The sequence below is a fragment of the Lates calcarifer genome, linkage group LG18, assembly GCF_001640805.2.
Source record: "Lates calcarifer isolate ASB-BC8 linkage group LG18, TLL_Latcal_v3, whole genome shotgun sequence".
Classification (NCBI taxonomy): Eukaryota; Metazoa; Chordata; class Actinopteri; family Centropomidae; genus Lates; species Lates calcarifer.
Genome location: NC_066850.1, coordinates 4227762 through 4253716, shown reverse-complemented (window position 1 = coordinate 4253716; position 25955 = coordinate 4227762). Strand labels below are relative to the sequence as shown.

Below are 25955 nucleotides of genomic sequence, written 5' to 3'. Positions count from 1 at the left end.
GATTATTACTCATACAGGTGCTCACCTAGCAGAGCTACTGACTCATGTCTGTCATGTCTGTGATGGTCTCTACATTCAGGAAATGTCCTTTCTAAGAGCAGAAGACAGCTGCTAGAAGCTAGACTGCGGAGGTATTAATTTTGTTTTTGAGGATGGAACAATTTCTCACACAAATATAGGAAGGCTAGTAAATAGTGGGACAAACCGGCAGCAACACTGAATGGTGACACCAAACCTGATGCTCTTAATACATTCATGGTTATAAGGTTTCCAGAGGTTTCCTAACATTACATGGCAACTTCCAAAACCCTTGACACTTCAAATAACATAGCTGTCAGTGTACTTCTACTTCTACTACTGAAGACCAAAATTAAGAAGTTTCTCACAGAATTCCACCTATTCAATCAAAATTGTATATAATGATCTTTAGTTTGGCACAGGCCATAAGAGTCTGTGTCTGTGTGTTATGCTGCTAAGTCATGCTTCAGGGTGAAAAGAGTATTAATTTGCAGGCCTTTGCTAGGCAGCAGCAGAGTGTGCTGCTTATGTTTCTGAAGTAAAGAGCAGGCTGTGATCAGCTGAATGCTAAAGCCAGAGCAAAAGTCTCTTAAGATGTATTTCTTCTATGCACTGTTTCCTAAAAGTCAGGTTGTACTGAGAAACTTATGGGTGGTGTCACAGATGCGACATGTCACAAGGCCACTGCGCCGTGTACACGACAAAACAAGTACACTGTGTTTTGTTATTTTAAAAGCTCTAGTGCTGCTGTAACCTCTGCCACAGAGGTTATGGGTTTCCCGTCTCTCTTTCAGCAGCATCTCTCAAAAGCTTATGAATAGATTTCCATCAAATTGCCCAGAGCAGACAGGCTTCATGCCAAAGAGCAGCTGATTAGATTTCGGTGATGATCTGGATCTTGGATTTCCGCCATCAGATGCTAATCCTTTTTTAGCCATAACTAAGATAAAGATTTGACTCTAAATCTTCAGGATGTGTTTGCACGGTCAATAAATCAATTTGGAAGAAAAACAAAAGAGACAAGAATCATATCTCTCGGTGTAACCGCAGACTGGAAAACTGATTTTGGGGTCTTCTCTGATTATTCAGAGACATGACCACAGGGCACTGAGCTATGACTTTACCCAGAGTCCCGTGTGGTGGACACTGCTTTGTCATGCTGATGAAGGTGAGTTCCCTTCCCAAACCTCTGCACTCTCTTGTGAAAAAGCAAAAAGGAAGAAGAGAAATCCTCCTCTCTCTCCCTCCGTTATCGATTTGCCTTCCCAGAGCTGCCACAGTGTGGTGCCCGCTCGGAGACAAGCGCGCCTGGTTTCCCAGCAAGTGGTTTCCATAGCAACAGGTAGCCACGTAGTCATGGCGGGCTGTTGAGGGCAGGGTGGTGGCAGTAAGGAGGGGAAGAGAGGGGAGGAGAGGGGAGGTGAGGAGGGGGAAGTGTAGAAAGCAGTGGCAGACTATTAATAGAGCTTATCAGGAGCCAGCTGTAGAAAGCTACGGTCTCATGGTACCTCGTCAGATTCATCCTGGGCAAACACACACTGTTTGCTCTGTGCGTGTGTGTGTGTGTGTGTGTGAGAGAGAGAGAACACAAGTGTGACTGCATGTGTGTCTTGTTGTGAATGTGTATACACTGTGTGATCACAGTAGTGCACAACCCATTACTGACATGGACTATAGTATTTCTTTGTGTCTGTTGGGTTTGCTTTACATCCACATGACGCTGTTGTTATTGTTAATGTCAAGGTCAAAGGTCAAAGTAATTTTAAATAAGTAACTTTGTTATCAACAATAGAGGTAATTGAAATAATTGAAATTACTATTAATGATGTAAAACCCACATATTTTGTAAAACAAAGCACAGATTTTAATAAAAAAAATCCCCTTTCACATTGCACAGATCAATCCATTGTAATTATGAAAATATTACTATAGCAGCATTAAGATAAGTTTATTAGTTTAATGTTGATAGATTCATACCTTATGCATCATGTACAGTTGTAATGTAAACTCCTTTCATGTAACTGTATTTCCTCAAGCTTTGCTACAGCAGCTAACTCTCTTGCCTCCCTGCAGGTATTGCCTCTATGACAGTGCCTGTGTACATCGCTGAGGCCTCTCCACCCCATCTCAGGGGTCAGCTGGTGACCGTTAACACCCTCTTCATCACTGGGGGACAGTTCACTGCCAGCCTCATCGATGGCGCCTTCAGCTACATGCAGCACGGCGGGTGGAGGTCAGACACACAGACACACATTTCAGACATACGAACATAAAATGTGAAGTTACAATTTAGACCAAAAGCACAAAACACCAGGTGCATGTGCTTCTCTTATGTGGGTACACAAAGGACACCAACAGAAACAGATATGATATTAGCATCTTTTCTTTGGGTTCTTATCATATCAAATGCCAGAAAAAGTCGTCCTGGCTCAGACTCTCATTTTAAATGTCAGCACATGCATGGGTCAGCCCCTAACATTTGCTGAGAGCAGACGTACTGTACATTTGAAAGATACAGTATGCTTTCTTTTATCTGTTACCTTCTCTTTTCTTTCCCGCTTCTGTTTGCGCTCTTTCCTGACGTCACACTGAATGCCGTTTTATAGTCTCTGGGGTGTTTGAATATTGAGCTGTATGATAAGAATCGTCCTTTTCGTAAGGATTTGCTTCAGCTGCAGTTCTGATGGAGACAGCAGGGATCGTTTAGAAAGCCCTAGATTGGCATGATTCATACATGATAATGGCTTTTTGGAGACACTTATTGAGTTTAGAGCATGAATGTTGTCTGATTGACGTCTGTGTCTGCGCCACAGAAGAACAGCCTTAAATGTCTGGTTCACTTCAGTATAAATGTATGGATTTTTGTCCTCTCTTTGGACTTGATAAAATCAACTACCTGCTGCTTCTACACTTCTTCTACCTCTAAAATTAAAGCTCTATGACCATTTATCACTATTACAGTCTTTTCCTCCCTCACTCACCTCTCTTGTACCCTCTTATTCTTTGGCCTTCCTACCATATAATTCTTTTTGGATTCTCAGGGTGACCTTTTTGCAGAATGAGTTGAACCCTGATTGCGTGCATGAGTGGATACAGAGCTGCAATTTTCCTCTCAACATAATAGTCGAGTGTATCACTGGTTTTGTTTGGGTAAAGTTGCTCTGTCATGATATGAGAAATAAACTTTATAGTTTGGGTTTGAAGTGCAAAACATAAGCATGCATTCAATTAGTATGTTTCTGTGTGTACTAATGGTTATATTTATATTAAATAATTTCTTCTAGTTTATTTTATACTGTTCACTTAACCCTATGGACCAATTAGAAGTATATGTCTGTAATATACTTATAGTAACTGGTGCACATAATTACAACGCTTCAAATGTTACATTCAGGCTTAAAGCTGGATGCTAATTGCAAATGCTAAGGTTATTTTAAGCAGAAGAATCTAAGCCTTGACATTCTCCCCCATGTTTAATTTTAATGAACTAAACCACCTGATGCTTGCTGGCAAATAGCTCAACATAAATGGAATACTGAGGACAACCTTTGTGGATCATATTTCTGCATCAAATTCACATTTGCGTGGCATACTCCAGTTTACAAAATCTGTAATTACCCCAAAACTCTGAGCACCTTTTTGTTGTTTCTGTGATTGTAATTCAATTCCTCATTCTGTGCATTCTCCCCCTCCCTCTCTACCTCCTCAGGTACATGTTGGGTCTGTCAGTGCTCCCCGCCGTGCTCCAGTTCATGGGATTCCTGTTCCTGCCGGAGAGCCCTCGCTGGTTAATCCAGCGCGGGCTGACCCAGAAGGCCCGCCGTGTGCTCAGTCAGATCCGGGGCAACCAGAACATTGACGAGGAGTACGACAGCATCAAGAACAGCATCGAGGAGGAGGAGAAGGACAGTGGAGGAGGTGAGTAGACGGGAAGAGAGAAGGAGGGGAGTTGTTCAAGGGGGTTGACAGGGAGGCAAGAGAGGCAAAAAGCTTTTGGTAATATCCATAATGAGTTGGACATCAGTTTAGCATGCAGACATGACATGCAACGCCTTTAGAGTGAAGCTGCAGCAGTATGAAATGGTGGGATTACAGTCACTTGACACAACTCTAATACGGCATTAGTGCTGGAGCTTGTGCTGGATTATATGTATGTACTGTTTCCTGTGAATCCCTTGTGTGTATGAAAGCAACTTCAAGTGTCAGAATGGTGGACCCCGCCACAAACAATTAAAACTGTTATAGAGAAGTAACTACTGACTGTAAATAACAACTGACTGGAAGGCTATTCCTGAAGAAATTCAGATGGTAAATAGTTTCAAAACTGGGGTCTGAGTTCATGAAAATCTTAAGGATCATAACTTTAATATAGCACTGTTCCTACCTATTATAATTGTGAAGGAACATACAAAGCACAAGGTAAGCACACTTTGTACAACAGCTTGGTAGAACAGTACAACTAGACCATCTAACATTAAATTCTTGGAATATTTTATTTTTATTAAGCAAAGTGAACCGGTGTTTCTCCACGTTTTTGATTACCTCAGCAGCTAAATCTCGCTGTCAGGTAGCTTTAGCTTAGTTCAGGTAGCTTGTCAGACTTTTGTAAGAGTGGAAAAATAGATGACCTCCTCCTGCAAAGGAGTACATTGATGTGGGATTCAAGAGATGATTGGAAATATGTTTGAAAGGAACTGGCTAATTCCTGCGATCATATTATTAACACCTCACAGCTGGCAGAGTCACGACCTTGGGCCTTGAAGGCAGCAGAATCCTTTTCAGTCTCTTTGATTCTCCTCGGTGAGGCTGATTAGACAGTTCATGCTCCCCTCCTGCTGCGTGATGAAGTCTTTCCTATTGAAGCAAGTCATTCAGTTGCTCAGTAACATTCCCTCGACGCCTGGGGCAATGGCGGTGGCCTGTCAATAGAGCAGTGTGAGCAGAACTGTGGCTACTGTAATTTGAGTTTCTGTGGGTGGAGCTATTTTATCCGCCTCTTCATCTAACATGACTTTCGGTGTTCGTGATAACTTTGTTGTTCTTCTTTTTATTCAGAAAAACATCTGTTACCGTCAGAAATATAAAGTGGATAATTTCCTATACAACAGGGATGTTTCATCACACCTCAACAGGTGTGAAGAGGAGCATGTAATCCTTTTAGGTCAGCCATCCTCTGAAAATATCAAAGATTACTACTTTGAGTTGGAGTATTTTCAATTTTGAGACCTACTGCTTTATACAACGAAGTTGTGTGGTCAACATCCCATCATTTCAGCTTTCAACAAGGTGAATCAGCTTTAAATAGAGATCTCTGCTGGACAGTGAGAGGAGGAGGTTAATGTGACAGAGCAGATAGAAATGTTCTTCTTCGTGATCATTTATTGTGAGAGCGGACCTTTTCTTGACCACATGGATGCTGCTGCTTGATGTGACACTTTGCCACTGTGAGCAGATGTATTCGAACAAGGTTGTCAGAATGATGGCTGATTGAGTTTTATAAGCTAATATTGCTGTTTCATCACCTCAAATCTCCTTTCAATCCTTGTTCAAACCAGTTGAAGAAATCACTCCCTATTCACATTTTATAATAGTCTTTATCAGCCATCTGTTTGTGCTCATGTGTGTGTGAGAGAGCAAAAGTGAAGTACAATTAAACCCACAAAAGAGAGACATTATGCACATTCACACACAGAGCATATGGTGTCATAATTGCTGCAGTGATGTGAATTTAAATTCAATCTCTGAAGCTGTCTTTGTGTCACATTCACTCCTTACAACCCTCCTGTTTCTCCCTAGAACCCTCCTTTCAAAACTGTTGTGTCATTTTAATTTTGATTTTATTCATTTGTTTACAGGGACAATGAACATTGATAATCATAACTGTGAATGTGCCAATCTTACGCAAAAGGCTGACTCTTGTCCCATGGCCAGATGTTAAATTAGCCACTGAAATAACAAAGCAAACCACATGTAAAATCATAACAGGAGAAGGAAGGCAGGCAAAGCTTCAAACACACAAAAAAGCAGCTGACATGTAGTAGGAAATGTTTGGAGGGTGGTGTCTTTTTTTTAGCCTCTCTAAAGTCAAAAACATGAGAACAAAAGTGTAAGGAATGGATTAAATTGATTGTGTGGCAGCTCTGATGTAAGATGCAAACTTAAACATCTATAGCTAACTAGCTTAGCAGTTTAACCCTGCATTACTTCCAAGGCCAAGGAACATTTCATTAGCTGCTGCATTTTGTGGGATTATGATGGATTATGATGGATGGCACATACACCATGTGGCAATAAGACTCTGTTATATCTGAGTTTAGATTAGCATTTCAGAATGTCCTGGAACAATCCTGTGGCCAAAGTTCTTTTAAGAGAGCATTACAACTGTGAGACACATTGGTTGGTCCTCAACCAAAAAGATGTTTCTCATGTAGAATTAAAAGTGAAACATACAATACAATAAAGCACAAAGCGTAGTGTCTTAGCTCAGCAGCCAGAGAGGGTTAGCATCAGTCTCAGCCATCAAGCTAGCTTTAATTACTGTTAAGCTTGAATCTGCTTTTGTCACAATGCTCAGAACTGGTCTGTGAAGTGGAGATGACGTTGGAAATGACTTCTCTCTTGATACATATCTCTTAGCACGAAAACAATTAAAGGACAACATTTCCACATCTATCGTAACAGCTACAATCCATGTACATAACATGATTCCCCGATTCACTCCATCTAAAAATTTGGGTACAATATTCCAGTCTCTCAATTGTGCATTTGCTGCGAAAGTCTTAATTGGCCATTACCTCCATGCGTGAAACATTAAAGTGATACGTGTATCTCATTCCCAGGTCTTTATTTGTTTTATAGCTTTCTCTGCAGAGCTTATTGTTTGTTTGAGCCTGTCTATGATGAGGAGTGCCTTGAGAGTAATGGAGGGGAAAAGAGAGGAAATTGGAGGGTTGATTAACAGGCAGGAGAGGATAAGTGGGCTAAAAGACTGAAAGAATAGTAAAAGAAGGTGGAGATAAGGAAAGGGAGAAGGAGAACTGGATTCATCCTGCAACTAATCAACCTTGACAACAAAGGACACATAACTCTGGAAGGTGTGGCATACATAGATCCCATGAGTCCGTGTGTCCTGTATCACACAGCATGCTCCCATAATCATAATCCTCTGCCTGCTTGTCATCTTGTAGCCATTTAACACTTGGATTCAATCTGAAATGTGAGTAATGGACCCACTGTCTAGATTTGAGACATGGGAATATTGTTGTTTTGCTTGAGTTTGACTTTGGCGTCTCTGTAACTCCAGTTGGCATGGCAGACAATTTCCTGCAGAGACGCTGCCATTATTCTGTACACAGCTCATCATTTGGTTTTGGTTTGGATGATGATGATGATGATGATGATGGAGCTGGAGGATTGAATTGGCAGCTGGCCCATGGCACATAAATTGGAAACATACCAAATGAATTCTGTAATGACAGTTGCTTTCTGCTGAACTCTGAGAGAAGTTCCTGACAAGTCACTGTGATTCACCAACTTTTGGTACATGTGAGAGAAGTACATTCTCATATATGACATTTCACAATCTCAGATCCCTGATTGAGATTGTTTTATTGCTCTGCCCTAACTTTAAAGTGTATTTGAGTATCTTTTGATTTGCTGAGAACAAAGATTTCTTTTTGCTTGTTGACATCAAACCAGCTCTTCATCAACAAATCAACACTAAATGAGATGATTTGAAGACAGCAAATGAAATATGTTTTTTGTTTTGAATGCATAAATGCAATCAGAGCCTCTTGGACTATGGGTCAGAATCGTCGCTCCAAGTTGCTTGCAGTGTAAACACATAGTAGCATTACAGCTTTAATGAGGGCGTCCAATTAGGTTACCAGACAGCGAGCTGTTTCTAGACCTGCAGCAAGACCACTGTGTCTGAGGTACTGCACGCGTGGCCAACTTCTTTAAGTTTGAGGAGGTTTTATTTTGTCAGCTCACACTGCAAAATTCATGTAGTCTGAGATTAACATAAAGAGTGTTTTTTAAACTTTGCGAGGAATCAAACAGAAAAGGAAGACAGTACATGGCACAATGTTATTTGACCTTTTTAATTTAGTTCCACCTTTCTGAAGAACTAAAAACCCAATGCTGCTCATGTCTCCCCTCATCCTCTCCTCTATATTTACCGTACTTCTTTTTTTTTCTTTCTTTCTTTTTGCTTTTGTAAATATGCACATATGTTCAAACGCTCTTTCTCAAGATCTGTTGTAGCGCTGTAACAAAACAGCTCGTGTTTGGTGTTTCCTTTTGTGAGGTCTTGAGGTGCTTTGTGACTAAAATGCAAAGTGAAGAATCTTTTAATGTGTGACCACCATCTGTGCCACATCAATTCGTGGCTACGTTTGCAATTTACATGCTCTTCTTTAGGGTCGGTGTACGACCTCGAGACCAGCTGTCACCTAGCAACCAGACAGACAGACAGATGGAAAGGACAGAGAGATTGGTAGACAGACAGATGGAGGGAGAATTAACTGGTGGAAAAAAAACACTCTTGTGGGTTCAAAACTATTTATTTGGTTACTGAGCCGTCTGATTGGCCCAGTCTTTGCAGGTGACATCGAACCCACACCTGATTGATCTAGGAGCAAAGTTCTTGTAGATAGACTGATGTCAAAGCACTGGAACAGTGTGCTCCATGTTTTCCAACACAGTCTATCTCAGGAGTTAACACTGCACAAACCTTGGAACAAAATGCCAGGAGAGATTAAACTGCCCATAAGAAGGAAGAACAGAAAGGAGGTGACTGACGAGTGCTAGCATGTCCCAGCTAGCTAGTGTGTTAGCGGTTAGCTCGCCGGTATTTCACCCAAGTCAAAGCATCGGCAAGATACATGGGTTAATTTTGCAGGGCCACATTGATAAAACCTTTGACAGGCCAGAGTGATTCTGTCTCCAACAATATGAACTTTTTTTCACATGCAGCATAAAGCAACTTGGGTTAAACACTACTCTGATAAACATTAGACGTTGTAAGGTATTGTAAAGGCCAAATTAGCATGGATAGTTTAAAGAATTGCAAGCTCTCCATCAGCTTCTCTTTTTTGCCCTTTAGAGCACTTGTTAAGTCTGCTGTTACACTTCAGCTGGAGATTCTCATAGAAAACTGGCTTCACTCCTCAGACCCCATAATTAACCTTTTTCTCTGAGAGATCTGCTCCTTTGGTTTGAAATTCTCCTCTGTGATTGGCCCTTGCTCTCTCTAACTTGTGGTCAGTGGCTCCACTCATGAGCCTGACAAAGATGTAAATGTTTACCTGTAGCCTCAAAGTGTGTGTGTGTGTGTGTGTGTATGTGTGTGTTTTCACCTGGAAAAACAAAGGCACACAGCCCCTTGCTGACATGTCAGTTACCATGGAAACAACACTTCTCACCCCCCCCTTTTTTTTACCTCCCTCTCACCTCTCGACGTAACAGTGATTATAGTGTGTACAACCCTCCCATCCTCCCTCTCGCATGCACGCACACACACATGCTTAACACATCGTGAATTGCCAGAGGTGCAAAAAACACCCAGTGGTCAGAAAGCTGATAATGACAGAGGGATTATTATAGAAAGAACAGCAGTGCACGTAGCTTTTCATCACATGGCTCCCATCGCCTCCTGTCAAAGTGCTGTCAGTATCCTATTTAAGGCTTATTTTACATGAATTGCAATTCTCAACCGTGCGTGTGTTGACATTTGCTTAGTAGAAACTAACATCTACTCACCAGGAATATGACCTTTAAATCCTAATCAAAAAGCAAACTTTTCCTATTCTTCTGGAAATGGTTTATTAGTACAAATGATTGAATCCAAGACAATTCAGTCAGAGCTTACTGTAAATATAAAAATATAAGGTTATGGCAGCATCTGTATTCTCTCCAATTTAAAATGAATTTCCAATGTTTCTTACATAATATCTGTGTTTCATTTTAGTTCCAATAAAATAATAGTGGATATTGTATCTATGGTTGTATTTTTGGTGCTGAAATGTCAGGGTTATGTAGAAATAATGAAAAGAACACAGACTGCCAACTTTATCTTTCTCTCTGAAACACATTCAAAAATGTGATGATGATGTGCTGTCACCTCCAAGTCAATGAGCTGCGATTACCGTCTTTTCAGCCTGAGAGGCGGAGAGGAGGCGGGGGAGGGGAGGGTTTTTTTAGGGGGAGGATAAGAGGGGAGGGGAGGAGAGGTCGAAGACAAAGAGAAAGTGAAGTGGAAAATGGAGGTGTTGGGGGCCAGCAATTATGATGGAGAAGCAATATTGTGGCAATATTGCGGGCTGGTCCTGTCAGCCATTATACTGCCATTCTTCACCAGAAACTTCATAGTGCACTGTATTGAACACATTGATTTCTTTGGAAGGCCTGTTCATAACAATTCTTGTTTCAAGCAACGCTGAGCAGAGTCAGATGTAACCTCAGAAAAACAAAGGGCATGTGTGGACACTGAGTGATGGAGGCAGCATCAAGCAGTGAATCACTTTATACGCAGCTATTGTACATGACATTTCTGTAACAAAGAGATATGGAGAGCACTTTTAAAACATTAGCAAAGCAATAAACATTAAAGGAAAAGTGATTCAAAGTCTGAATACATCTACATTTTGTTCAGTGGAGTGGAATTCATCTTCCCACACAAAGGCTTGTAGATTGCAACTTGAATTTATGAATGGAGGCTGTAATCAGCCTGGATTCATGGAAGTTATTATGGAAATGGTAACCAGTTTTAACAACAACATACAAGTATCTTCTGAAACCAAAAGAAAGTGCATGTATTCGTTTATGCAGGTTAGATTATTAGATTGTTTTCTGGTCCTCCATTAAGCCTTGATTAGACTCCAGAACACACATGGACAGCTGCAGATTTGTATACAGTTGTGCTCCCCTACAACTACTACAATTGGGCGAATGCATATGTTCCAATCCAATGTTCCAGCCATGAATCAGCCTTTACTCAGGTGTGTCCAGTGGTAGGGCTGAACCATTTTGGGAAAATATCTAGAGCCACTGTTGGGAGAATTTTTCTTATAAAAGGTGATAATTTGATCTGACTCATGGATGTTTGGGTTCGACACCTGTCCATCTATGATTTTACAGAGACTTACAACACTTGAAGGAGCTTTTCTTGCTCCTAACGTAGTGAGTTGTCGACCTGTTCCCTCTGCGGCAGCAGCCATTTCAGCACCACAAACTACTTCTGATTGGTGAGCATGACTGTCTGTCACAGAGGGCCAACAATGCAACGTGCACTGGGTCAGAGTCAGGAGTTGTTAAAATAATCGCAGTCTTTGCGGTTTGCTAATCGCATTACTTCAAATTGTAATTTTGGTTAAAATTTGATAAATCATTCAGCCTGCAGGTTGATGAAAGTGATGACAGTGGATCAAAACAATGAGCTTAAAGATGCTAAAATGCTCAGTGAGTCACGTGTTCATTGTTGAAACAAAAATATTGATTAGTTCAGCTTTAAAGAGTGATACACAGATATTTGGTAGAATATCCCTTTAAAGAAAGACATCTGTTTATTCAGTCTGCACGAATCAGTTTTGATTTCGGAGAGATGAAAGAAATCGCTCAATGTCAAGCACTTTGACATCAATTTAGCACAGTGCCATCACTACATTATATAAGACGTCTTGGTAGGCCAACAGTCACAGCCAGTAATCAAGATGAATGCACAAATGTTTTGTAAATGAATGCAACTTCATTTGAAAGCTATAAAGACGGAGAGAGTTGAGACAGATTTAAAGTAGGGACTGTAGCATTACATACATAATCACAACATCAGTTGAGGCGTGGGGAATTAAATTAGAGCTATGTAGAGTCTGTTTTATATTTGTTTATTCATATCAGTTTGAAGACAATTGCTTTTCTCTGTATTTATTTGTGTTCCATCTCCTCTTAAACCTGCCTCTCTGTTTGACTCAGGATCGTTTTAACCATTTGTTTCCAAGTAATTGACTGGTACACTGTGTTACTTGTCAACTAAAGCATTCAGCATTTATGCTCTTGCTGCCTGTTTTTAAATGATTTATTTTATGCCATTTTTTCTGTTATTCCATTATAATCGCTACTTATTCATACGGACTCACAGGCACAAACACGTTGCACGCACATCTGACAGATGTCTGAGACCAGGGCTTTACACAGAGGAAAAAAAGAGTTTGGAGTTGCAGAACAGCCTCATTCTGCATCTTAAATTCAAGCATGACCCATACATATAAATCAATAAATAACCATCATTAGGTTTGAGTGACCTTTTTTGATGAACTCAGTAGTAGCCGCCTCACATCGAGCATCACAATTTCTTGACGTAAGCTTGGGTTCACAGGTTTCGCTCTCAAATCAAGACTTAATTGAATCTAAACATCCTAGAGGCACTGTCTTCTCTGCTAATCTACTTTCCAATAAATTTGCTTTCTGCTCTAGTGCTCTTCATTCCCACTTGTTGTTCCACCCCTTGTTCTTAAGCATTAAGAAAACCTAAACGGGTTGACAGAATATGTGAGGGTAATGTGAACAAATATTTTGATACAAGATAAGTGGAAATGACACGTTGCCGTTGGTTTTTACAACAATGAGCCAGTGGCTGGGGTAGCAGGGTGGAGTGCAGGGAAATGAAGCCAACATCCCAACTGGGAAATTATTATTGAGGCTGCATTAGCAGAGGATGCAAAGCAAGGCAAGCTGCTTCTGCTGAAAGCAAAGAGGGGAGATTAGGGAATTATCTTTCTCCTTACTGCAGTAATTGGTTTCTATCTAGGCCCACATAGTCCAAAAACAAAAGTATGAATGCATTCAAATCCAGATTGAAGTGATCCAGTATTTTATCGCTATTGCAGATTGTTAATTCACTATTCATCAGTTGCAGAACTATATTGATCCTCACAGTACGTGTAGGTGCTCACATTATTCATTACTTTTTGTTGAAAAATCAATACACAATGCAGAGCATGGGATTGTTTTTTTTTATTCTCAGCAGAAAGAACAGGTAAGCTAGAAAGTTTGGAGAAGAGTTAGAAATGTTAATTTGTTTACAGATCAGCGCGTTACTGGATGACACAGGGAGTTGGTGTATTTTTCATAAGAAAATACATTTTTAATAAGTCAATATAATCCATTGAAGCAAGAAACCACAATGTCAGGAGGAAATTGAAGGCTTAAAAGAGGAGTTTGACATTTTGGGAAATTGCTGTACTCGCTTTCTAGCCAAGAGATGGATGAGTGGATACATTTTCTCATTGCTCCCAAGAAATAACTGTCCATAAAACCACAACCTATTGTGTTCACACTTTTATTGCATCAGATTAAATAAACAAGATGAGCATTAGAGGTGGTGGTTGGTTGATTTTGTTACCTCTGGACAGAGCCAGACCGGCTGTTTACCCCTACTTCCATTGTTGGTGATATGCTAAGCTAAATCATCTCCCAGCTCTTGCTTCATTTAAAGGACAGACATTAGCAAAATGTCCAACTACTCCTTTAATAGAAAGAATGTAGTGCAGTAACAGACTTTCATTTACATGTAAGTCCTGCTCTCCAGCTTTACACATACCAAGACCTTTTAATGTGACAATCTCAGACAAAGATTTGCGCCTCCACAGAGTGGCACCTCCCTGGATTTGATGACCTTCTCACTGACTAAAGAAAAAGTAAAAGGGATCTTGAGATGTCTGAAAGTTTGAAGAAGTGTATTTTCAGTGTACTGCAATTCCTCAGCCTTGACTAATCATCACTCAACTCACGATAGAGGGAAAACAAAAGGAGATTTTTAATGGCACAACCGGAGCTTTTCACGTATTCGACTCGCAGAGCACAACATGATGAAGGCTACTTCAACACGCAGCAATATTCTCCTGAAGATGCTGCTTCAGGGTCCCAGTTTCCACATGCCAGTGACGATAGCGAAGCCGTGACTCATCCAGAGATGCTTTATTCAATTAAAATACGCTTGTTGAATTGGTATGTTTTGGGTACAGAAACTCCAATGAGCCCTGGCTGAAATTAACAAGCACAGTAATGGTTATGACGCAAATGTTCCATCCATAGATGAGGGTTTATTAGGTCAGTAAATTATTTTTTGGCAAAACTATTAACCAAATAGGTTTTAATGGGAAACAGGGAAATGAGAAATTCAGATGATATGGGTAACAGTGCCTATGTTTCCTGTTTCCCCTAAACCGACTCTCTCTGACTCACTCCCTCTTATTTCTGTGTGCGCGCGCGTGTGTGTGCACCCTAAAGGAAGACCCCTGTCATTTGCACTAGGGCAGGTGTACAGCAGGGAAGTCATGAATCTCAATAACTCATTTAGATTGATTACCAGCAGACTTCAGAATGGCTCCAGCAATGTTATTGCTGGCCAAAACGCAAACATGGGAATGGATAGATAGATAAGTGTGTGTTTCTGTGTGTGTGTGTGTGTGTGTGAGAGAGAGAGAGAGAGAGAATGCAGCTTTTTGCCGCTGAATTTAAAGGAATGGATGCAGCAGACATGTCTGATGAGGTTTCTTCTTTACACTGGTTCATTTTTCTTGCTTAGAGCACCAATAATCAATCAATCAGAAATACCCTTAATATTTTCTATAACCTGGACCTGAAGCCAAACAGAAAGATTTTTATTTTATTTCAAGTATAGACACACTGTTTGAAAATCCCATCTAGACTGATGAAGCTGTTGACCTGTTTCTTTCTGGTATTGAGCTCCATACAGATATCTGATGGTAATTTGAAACAAATGTGGAAAAGCTTTGTTTGGCTCACACACACTTTTTGATCCTTAGAACCTGGTCCAAATGAAAATGCTGCCAAGCATAATAATGAAAAAACCAAGTCTATATCCACTGTGCACTCTGTTTTGGATGAAGCACACATTTCAAAGTAACACACAATCAATTACATCCCATTGGTACATTCAGTGTAGACAAATATTTTTTCAGATTTTATCGCTTGGAATTGAAGAGCAATCAGTGCTAAGAGTCGTTCATTGTTTTCATCACAGTTTGCTGCTGATTGCCTTGAGGAGACAAATCTCTGTGAGATCACTCTGTCTCTTCAACACACATTTGTTTCCCTGTTCAACATTTAAATGCCTCAGGCCCTCTCAAATAACAGAGCCAGCACTTTAGAGCAATGATAAGAAGTTTCAAAGGAGTATTTCATGCACCCTCTATCTCGCTATTACAGCTTGTGTCTTTCGCCTGAGATTAACTCTTCTTGTGGCTCTTCTTGAGGCTTGATACATTTTTATCTATTTATTTGTCATTTCGTCTGTATCACAGAATATTCATAATATTTATCTTTGCTTGAACAGATCCCATCAGACATCGATTTGTTCACTTAATCTTCTTTTGGAAGTTTTGTTTTGAGCGAAGCTGTCTCTGCACATCACGAACCGCTGCCTCTCCGCCGCGTGGCACAATAGATTGGTATGAGTGTTACTTAAACCCACTCCATCTGCCTCGAGGCCGCTCAGACAAGAGGTGTGAATGAGTCACACAGAGAAAAGACAGTGTTTAAAAAGATTTTGACAAGATCAAATGTGAGAAGTTCTTTGCCGCTAAACTGCTTCTTCTCAGTTTTTTATTTAAGGAGAAAGATCTGACATTATGTTTTAGTTACGTGCAGTTTAGAAGTTCCCTAATGGTGTGATATTAATAACAACATCTGTAGAGGCTGTCTGAATGATTTGAACTAAAACAGAGTATTAGGATGCCATGGCAGTTAAAACACCAGCAGGTTAAATATGGATGGCAGCCAGTCGACTGCTGTTTCCAATGACAACAGGTTCTTTTCCCCCTGTGGTTTTCCTCTCACCTTTTCTTAACTCTCAGTGTCTTTGACAGCAGCTTTTTTCCTTCACTTTCCTTTCCCTCTCTTTTCCCTTTCTTCCCCTTCCACTGCCTCTCTCTCCCTTCCTTTACCTTTCTTTCATCTCATTTCTTTCCTTACTTATAGTTTCCATTCCCCTCTCTCCTCTTCTTTAACTTTCTTTCCTTTCATCTCATTTCTATTCTTTCTTTCAATTTCCATCACTCTCTTTTACTCTCCTCCTTTCTGTTCCTTTCCTTTCCTGTCTTCCCCACTCCTCTTTCTTCATTTACTTTCATTTCTTTTCTTTCTCTTCTTTACCCTGCTCACCTTTCTTTTCCTCTCCATCCTGCTTATTTTGCCCCTTCTTAGCTTTCCTTTCTCCTCCTCTTTTTTCCTCTTTCCTTGTTTGCTCTTCTTTTTTCTCCCTCCTTTCCTTTCATGTAATGTCCTTTCCTCTCCTCTCCTCTCCTCCCCACTGACCCCGCAGGAGAACCAGACCATATTCACATCACAGGCCCTTCCACCCAGCAGACATGAAGGTCATCTCTGCACCTCTTCAAATGCAGATCACTTGTTTCTCTCCTGCCGCCAAACACACACTTTTGCCAATGAGTCTCTTTACAAACACTGATGTGGCCAATCACTCTGCTTTGAGTCGTGTTTGCTGTTACTTGTCTCAAATTGAACGCACTGTCTGCATTCAAATTGAGGTCCATTTGTTTGGTGATTGACTCTTGACTTGAGTGGAAGTACAAGTACTGTTGATGTTCTTGACCTCCATTCCCGGTGATAAGATTGTGAAGCCATGTCCAACAGAGAAGCAAAGTGGGTTTACTCAGCTACTTGGTTAAATCAGTCCAGACAGAAACGATAGAGACTGGATGGCGTGAAGTCAAAAGCCCCTTTTAAACTGGACAAAGACACACCTTTGGCAATACAATCAAAAACCTTAGATAAGGACCATGTATAGAATCATATACATATATATATATATGTGTGTGTGTGTGTGTGTGTGTGTATTTAATCTATCTAATCTATATTCTATGTGTTTGTGTGATCAGGTAGAAACCCTCTAACCCTGGCCTGAACTGTGCCTTGTTAAAGAAACTGTGCTAAAAAAGATAATGGAGTACAGTGCGAACAGAATGACATTGACGTTGAGTTGCTGCCACTCCAAACCATGTCAGCAGTCACCAAACTCATTGTGTTGCAGAATGAGCAGCGAGGAGAAGCTGCACTGACAGATAGAGAACAAAAGAGCTTCTTTCTCCGAGCTCTCCACTCCTCTGTTCCCCTGTAGGTTTTAAAGCAGCTTATTAATAATTGAGCGAGGAGAGAGTTTTGCAATTGCAGATCTATCATGATTCCCCCTCTGCACCTGTCACAAGCCCTGCATGGGTAGATGGATACTGAACCAGCCTCTTTCACACTCCCTAACACTGTATGTTTTATGGGTGGAGGGGTGGGTGGGGGCACAGGCAGGCCAGATGCACCATTTTGCCATTTAAAAATGTGATAATGAATATCTGCTGGCACAAAAAAAGTTGGCTCCGACTGTTGATGAAAATCCCCACATGGCAGATAAGACAGGATGTGTGGAGAAAAAAAGGAATACAGTATTTGAATGTGCAATTTGTCTGTGTATATCCATTTCAAATGCAGTTTTCTCCTGTGTGTGCTCATGACAGCGACTGAAATCAACTCAAACATGCAACACCACAATATGACAACATTGTTAAAAGGCTTAGATTACAAGCTCTGCTGCACTCCTCTCCTTAGAAATGAATGCAGTGATGTCGTCTGATGCTGTGTAAGTGTGTGTGTTGTCCATCCCTGCTGCAGAGTAACAGGATATAAAATGGAAAGTGTGTGTGCACGGGTTTCTGTGTGCCTGTTCCCCCTAGGCAATCAAGATGCCTTGTATGTTTCTGTCTCCATCTCACACACACACACACTAACACACACTTGTTATGTCTCTATTCTCATCCCTCAGGACCAACTACCCACCAGTTTGGGGTCAAAGTGACAGCAGCAGCAGCTGATTCTTGCATAACATTTGTTTTTATTTTAGCGAGTACTGGATGGCTCCAGTTTACCCACTGAGCCATCATGTAGAAGCAGGAAATTGCTTCTCTTCAGAAAACGAAGAAGAGTTACATCCTTGAACTTTTTGCTGTGTTACTTTTCTGCCTAATGATGGACAGTGTGCCTGCAGGGGAAGCTGTCTAAGCGCTGAATAATAAAAAATCTCAGCTGGAAAAATCAGATGGAGTTTAAAAATGCATGCATCTCTGTGTCGCTTCGTCCTCTCAACTTCAGGTGCCTCCACTGGTACGATCCGATTCATAACCAGGCAGCAGTGGCGGCAGCTTTTCAACACTTTTCAGAATGGGAGAAGTTACAAAGCCAGGCTCAGTTTTTTTCCAATTGTTTCCAGTATCTGCCTCCTCTTGTGTCGCCCTCTTTCTTTTGCTACCAAGCTGCAGAAATGGACAGAAACAACACAACAGACTGACAGGAGAACCTGAAAGGCAACCTCCTCTGCTCCATTGATTGATCACTTTCAATTGTTTCAAACTGGAGCAACGGTGGTTTTGTTGACACACACATTGAAACTCTTTTAACCTTTTAGAGACACCGTTAGCTTCAGCGCTGACAGCAGCTCCCCTTGATACACAGTTTGCTCGGGGTGACTGTAGCTGCTTTTGTTTCCACAGCCTAAGGTGCTATATTTTCTCAGACATGCCTGTGATAATGACTTAGAGAGAGAGCCACACTTGGAGTCACTGAACATATCATAAGATAAAAGGGTTTGACTCATCAGAGAACTTTTAAAATCAGAAAGCCACTGGTGCTGGGAGCTTTGTTTGATACAACAGGTTACCTCGCCCAAGTGCGTGGGCACGTTTAGGCTTTCTTTAGTTTTGGAATTGACTGTAGGAATAAGAAGGGCACCCTGAAAACTGGCCTTTAGAGCGCTATCTGCTGGGTACATACAACAAAGCAAAAACTAAGGGATTTTAGAGAGAGAGGATTAGAGGTTCAGTTCAGTCTTTTATTTATCCCAGATGGGCTCAACCTGGCTTGTAGTCAGGTGACAACAATAAAAGACAACAACAAAGTACAGAAAGAACAACAAATACAAAAGTATACTAAGTAGACACAAGGTTAAACATGGCCGTCAGTGTGGGTCTGTGGGGCACCTATCAGCTCGTCAGCCACCTTCACAATATGGCTCAGTTGATTTTCATCCTTAATGTTCCAGTTCCTGTACCAAGCAATAATGTGAGAACAGATTGGATAAAGGACTTGTCTATATCAAAACACTTCCTCAGGAAGTACAAACGTTGCTGACCCCTCCTACTCAAGAATTAGCATCAAATTTCAGTTTGTGGTCGATGACTGACTCAAGGTACTTAGGCGAATGGAAGGAGTCATAAATTTCAGAAATGGAGAAGCAGATTGCCATAATCAGGTGGTGACTTTGTGGAGAAAAGTTTTCAACACCAGCTGCTCATCAAGAGAAAAGGTTTGGCTGATTTTTCCAAACCTGTTATATCTGTCCAGTTTTTGAAACTTTGGTGAGTAATTGCATAGGTCTAATGAAAATTCTAAGTATATTAATGTTGAATTAGTATAAGCTCCATTGCCACTGTTGTGTATTTGTGTATATGTGACTCCATCCATTCATCCATCTATCCATCCATCCATCTGTCTGGTACTCGGCTCTTGGCAACTGCCGGCCCCTCACTGCCCTTAGATAAACACAGCTGCTCCCCCTGCACCTGCAGACAGGAGCTTTGGATACCAGCAAGATTTGATCAGCTCCACTTAAAATGGTGTTTCTAACCTAACACTACAGGTCTGCGGGGATTCTCAATCATCTGGGAAAGAACCAATCAAGGTTCTTGCTTTCCAGACAACATGATTATTTTTAGATTTCGAAAATGTGTTGGAACAGGGTGCAGCCACACATCACATATAGTTTTTTCATGAAATTATCGTCTAGAGAGTTAGAGTAGATTAATATCACTCTAACGTCTGTCTGTTAAGTATCAAACTACATAGTGCATTCTCTCAGTGTTAGTTGAATGCAAAGGAGTGTTCATGCATAATTCCAAGATGGCCGCCTGCACTGCTAGCCTCATCGTCAAATTATTTTCCAACCTAAATCAGCTATTTTTGCTATGTTAATGTATTTGGAGCAATGGTGAACAGTAGCTTTGCAGCCATTTTACACAGGTCCATTGACACGTCTGTTGTAATTGCCACTATCCGTGATTCGGATGCACAACTCAGTTAATGTGTTATATCATATTTGTTTAGCCTGTACATAAAAACAAAGTGACTCAAAAAATGACTCATTGTGTTTTTAACTTCTTGTTTTTTGCCTAGCAACCGCGTGGTAATGACAACGCTACAGGAAGTCACTTCTCTTGTCAAGACATAGCGTAGCACCTATTTCCTTCTTAAACGACAACTTGTCATTTTTAAATTCTGTTTAGTCACCTTAGATGACTTAAGCAGTAAGCAACTATGTGTTATTTTTTAAACTTTGAACAGAGCCAAAGGTTTCCTGTCTTAATGCTAATCTATACTATGCTAATCATCCTGCCTATAGTTTCACATTTAGCGTACACACATACGATGACTCTCAGCAGAATGAGCATGTTTCCCAACATGTCAAACTATTCCTTGAACATGAGGGTATTTTCGCATAAACCTATAGCTTTAAAGAGATATTTAGCTTGTTTACATGGCTTTACGTGGCTTTTTAATTGTAACATTAACATTTAGGAAAAAGTTGTTTCTTTGTAAATTAGTGAAACACAAAATAGGCTGCATGGTGGCTCCATAACATCCGTTGCACCTAATTTCTATTCTCTATCAGTCCTGACCTTCTGTTCTGATCTTGACTGTGTTGAGTGCAAAGTGTCATGATCCGACTCTGATGAGGGAGCGGAGGAGAGGTGAGAAATGTGAGGAGAGGGGAAGTATGTGGAAGAAATAATTAGAGGGGAGATGGAGGTTGAGGTAGGAGGGCTGCAGATTGCCAGCTCAGGCTTCAGTCCTTGATTGCAGTCCGCTCGGTTACATAAGTGAAGCCCGCTTCCAGCCACTTACTTCTTCGGGACATGGTGATTGGATGGATTGAAAGTGCTATTCCTGTCCCCCTTAAAAGTGGAGGTATTCCTCTTTATAGATGGACTTCTACCTTTATAATTCCTCCTTTGCCTCCATCAACCTGAGCGTCTGTTTGTCTGTCCTTGATTGGTGACCAGCTCCTCCCCTCCTGATTCTGTTGACCCTTGGACAGAAATACATCTCACTGATTTACAAAAGATTTGTCCCTCATCTCCCCCTTTCTCTCCTCACTGTATATTTCATTACGCTGACAGTGGCACGTGTTTGAAGCGTGAATAAAAAGAAACATCTGACAGGACCAGCGGTGCTAAATGGGCACTCTAATTGGCCGGGGGTTGTCAGGCGGAGAAGTTGGGGGTTTTTCCCAAAAGCAGGTAGTCGAGAAAAAGAGCTAATTGGAGATTCCTTTGCTGAATATCAAAGAGGAAACAGAGGAAGAAGAAGAGGAAGAGGGAGCCGGGCCCGTTTCTCATTAAAGACACATGCCAGTATTCCCCTGCTCACTGTACAAACAAACTGTATTATGGTCTTAGAGTAAGGCTATTAGTATTTGCTGTATTGAATACTGATAAGGTGGGAAATCAAAGGGGATCTGTGCAGGTAGTGATGTTGCAGGAACGATCACAGAGCTCATGTAGGTAGATTGACATTAGAAAAGCCTGTGTGCGTGTGTGTGTGTGTGTGTGTGTGTGTGTGTGTGTGTGTGTGTTGGCCTGTCTACATTTAAACTTGTGTGTTTTGCAATCACATTCACTTCATCTCTCAAGGGAGCTGGCACATCATGATATTTTTTTCTTGTATTATTCATGCATTTAACCATAATTTACACCTGAATGCATCATTTTTGAATGAGGTTTTGTATTTACTCAGTTTTTACCTCATAGTTTAAACTAAACTCTGTATTTGTGGCCCTGTAGGATCAAATGAATGAAATGTACAAATAAAAAGAAGCAGATATTGTTGGAAAGCTTTAATGTGGAATACTGATGTGCAATTACTGCAGTGCGATGAGACTTAATCACTGTGCTTGTGGCTTGCTGGTAGCTCGCTGACTTGTTTTTCATTGCCATCCTTCGTTTTCAATATCTCATCTGATTAAATTACAGTTGGGTGGTGCTCAGCTGAGGAAATGAAGCTGTGTGTTTTGTGAGGTGTGCGACTGTCTCTGCACATATACTGAATGAATGGGAGTGGACGTGCTTGTTTTTGTGTTAATATGCTTGCATATGCAATGTTTGTTTGGTGACTCCATGTGTGAAAAACAGAGCAAGAGAGAAGCTTCTGCTTGTATGATCGATTGCATGTGGATGTGTTGTGTGCTGAGTAAATTTAGCTCCTCTTCAGGCGGCCGTCTCTGGGTAGCTGATTTCGGCCTATGAATCCTGACTTCCCTGTTGGCTAATCAGATAAAGGTCCTCTGTTCTGATCTCTGGGGATCAACCAATATCACTCCACCAGGTCAATGCCATGGAAATGGCTCAGCTCCATAAATGCATCACTTCCTCCTCACTCTCTGAGGTTAGAGCTCTGCTTCATTAAACCTTGACTTTAGAAGCTGAATCTGAGCTGTTCATGGGGAATATACACTAACTCACTGAGAACACAATTCTGACATAAATCACTACTGCATTTTTAACACTTTTAATCTAAAATATTTGTAACCTGAGCAGGCGAAGGCATTCAGTTTCCCTAGCACCAAGAATTCAGAATCCTACAGTTTTCCATAATGCAGCTGGTTAGTGTTTTTCATAAAGTGGTGCAGGGATGATATATTTTTGTAGTCCAACCCTGAAGCTAGTATCACCCTGGTTCCCTCCATAAAAAGATCATTTTGGATTGTGGGTTATTATAGAAAATAAACTGTGACCAACTAAAACCTGGTTTAAGGACTCAGTCCTGCAGCTCTCTATCAGATTCCCCCTGCTTGAGAAATGCACGTCTTTCAAACTCTTGTCCCAAATTTATGATACAGGATTTTTTGTTTAAGGACCCAAAATAAACTGCAACAAAAGCCAAGAGCACAATGATATAATTTGCTGTAAACAGTTAAACAGATTATTATACTGTCATATGAGAAGAAAACATAGAGCAATAGAGCAGTAAAAATCTTCACATCTGAATCCTTTAAGTAATTAGTTTAGTGGGAAATGAAAACATCTGTTTTTATTTCACTCAGTGCAAGAACAAAACAAATTTCAGCCTGTTTAGTGTAAGAATATAATGTTATAAGTATCTAATTTCTATCATGCTAATAATACAAATTGTCATTTTAGATTGTGATTTAGGGAGCAATTGACCAGACAAACATGACACTGACTGTCATAAAAACGACGATAATTAACCATCAAACCTTAAACTGTGGACACGCTGCTGTGCTTGATGGTTGTAGGGCTTTCACCACATATTCTGTCACTGCTCTGTGATCTTTATTTACCCTGTCCTGATTGATGTAAGGGAAAATGGCATTTCAGATCAACACAGTGAAAATAATATTAATTTTACATTATCATTGTCATGTTAATAGAAATAAATTGTCAATACACTATAAACAATCTCATGTCATTATACAGGTATACAAGACCACTCCCCAGTCAGCACTATAACATGTGAATAACAAAATAATTATTCTATTTAAAGTCAGAAGAGGGTGTATATTTTGTAAAATAGCCGTGGCTCATAAATCAAGGTCTGAACCAAACTCAAAAACACAAAACCTGATGACCCTGAATACAAATGAAGCATTTTTTTCAAATTGATTTCTAACATAAACCCTAAGGAAATAACTGCAGAGCCTGTTTATATGCTGCAATTTTATTTCACACTTATAAGGGACACTTAGGGAGAAAATGTAGCTGACAAACTGAGGCTTCTGTAAGTGCAAGACTTTATGAGAATTATAAGTCAGTTATGACTGCCTCGGAGTGTGTTGTGAAAAATGCCTTTCATTTCGTAAAAAGGATGTGAAGTGGCTTTTGCGGTGAAAATGCAGACTAACAGGTGAAAGTTAAAAAGACATTTCAGCATTTCAGAATTGAAAGAAATCAAAGATTATAATGCAACTTGAAGTCTGACTGGCAGCCATCAAAGGGAAAGGTTTAAGTGTGTTTGTGTGTCAGCAGGGGCCCCCTTTACACAGTCTGGTCTGCTCAGCAGATAGCTGAAGGAGACGTCCACCCACGCACAACTGCTCCCAAACAATCCGCCTGCCTCATCTCATATGTGCTGCCTCATGTCATCCTTGTTTATGATATATTTGTATGTTCTTGTGTGTCCTAGGGCTACCTGTGTTTTTCTTCATGTGTCTCCCTCTGCACTCCATGTGTCCTTCCTCTTTATCCGACAGCTCCATGCTTGTCTCTCATCCTATTAAGACCTCTCGTCCCAGAGGAACTGCTCATCTGGGTGTGTGTTGGAGATCACAGGCTGGCTCTGTTGCCGAGCCAAGTGGGACTCAGTGAGGCCAAAGCCGCCGTCTGAGTATTTGTTTCATCCCAAACTGAGATATCCCACCATCTGAAAAAGAGGGGAAAAAAAAGGCAGCTACTGCGCTGTGCTGAACCTCAAGAGAGCTATTTTCTTTTTAAACTTTTCCAGCACTGTGGGGAGGTCAGAGGTCAGAGTCAGCATCCCTTTGCTAATGAAGCCTCAGCATCCTGTGAAGGAAACTTCAGTGAGGCAGATGGTTGCTGTCACAGGGGACTGAACCTAGGTCTTCCGATTTGAGGACAGTATGACTCATTATGCTAACCTGATGCCCAAATCATTAATATATTATGAATATGGGAATTTATCAGCTAACAGAAGTGTACTTTGGAAAGTTTCTTAATGATCCCATTAAATTAAAAAGACTGTTAAAGGAGTAATTTGAAAATTTGGGGAATATGTTTATTCGATTTCTTGCTGAGAGTTAGATGAGAAGACCACTCTTATGTCCAGACGATAAATATTAAAGTACAGGCAGTAGCCGGTTAGCTTTGCCGCAGGAAGTCAGTTGTTACATTCACGCTGGCCTCACTTTTGTAGCAGCCGGGGTTTTGCTCTTCTTATGGTGGGCAGCTTATTTCAGGAACGAAACTCTATTAAAGTCAGTGTATGCTTCGCAGCGAAGCTCCTGCCGAGTTTGAAATTGATTTCTGCTGTGCCTCTGCTTGTGCCTCCAGATGGCCCGGTGATCTGGCGGATGCTGACCTACCCCCCGACTCGCCGAGCCCTCCTGGTGGGCTGTGGTCTTCAAATGTTCCAGCAGCTTTCGGGAATCAACACTGTCATGTGAGTCAAACTACCCACTGCAATTCTAGGTCAGACCATGAAAGAGTCTGCAGTGGTCAGTGTGAAATAGGATGTAAGGAACCGAGGACAGGTGCCATTTTTAGCTGTGAAGTGTGCATGGTTGTGTATGATTCAAGGTTTCATGATTTAATGCCAAGTCTGTTCAGACAATTACAGTTCAGAGGGGCAGGTTTGTTTGGAATTTACAAGTTGTCAGTTTTTCTGTCTGACCAGGTTCTTGTTATGAAGTAGGAGCCTAAATTTAGCAAAAAAGCAAAATACAAAGGGACTGATTAATTTGCAGTTGACTCTTTACGACTACAGAATTAGACTTGATCAGTGCACACTAGGGCTTCTTTATTGATCTAACAATTCGATTTGATTCGATAACACAATGCATGACAATGCATTGTATCCCCAATTTTCTATATTACTGCATATGGCTACTTTTTCATCTACGAATAAAAGCAGGCAGATGAATATATTATTAAGAAAAGGGCTTTAGAAATCAGTGTCAACATAAATGTCTTATTATTATAAACCAAATTACATAAATTGTATAGGTCTAGCCTTCCTATATTTGTGTGTGAAAACAAAACTAATACTTCTGCACCCAAGCTTCGGCTTCTAGCAGCTGTCCTTTGCTTCTCAGGGTTAAAACAGCTAAT

The 25955-nt window shown here is 40.8% G+C and overlaps 1 protein-coding gene across 2 annotated transcripts in view; it reads left to right on the top strand.

The window, feature by feature from the left end:
* LOC108899822 (proton myo-inositol cotransporter) overlaps positions 1–25955 on the top strand; it is a 55716-nt gene that overhangs the window by 8344 nt on the left and 21417 nt on the right. For both annotated transcript variants that reach the window (XM_018700488.2, XM_018700487.2), the window contains 3 exons: positions 2092–2251; positions 3728–3936; positions 25179–25287. In XM_018700488.2, coding sequence (XP_018556004.1) covers positions 2092–2251; positions 3728–3936; positions 25179–25287 — 478 coding nt within the window. The remainder of the gene's footprint in view (positions 1–2091; positions 2252–3727; positions 3937–25178; positions 25288–25955) is intronic.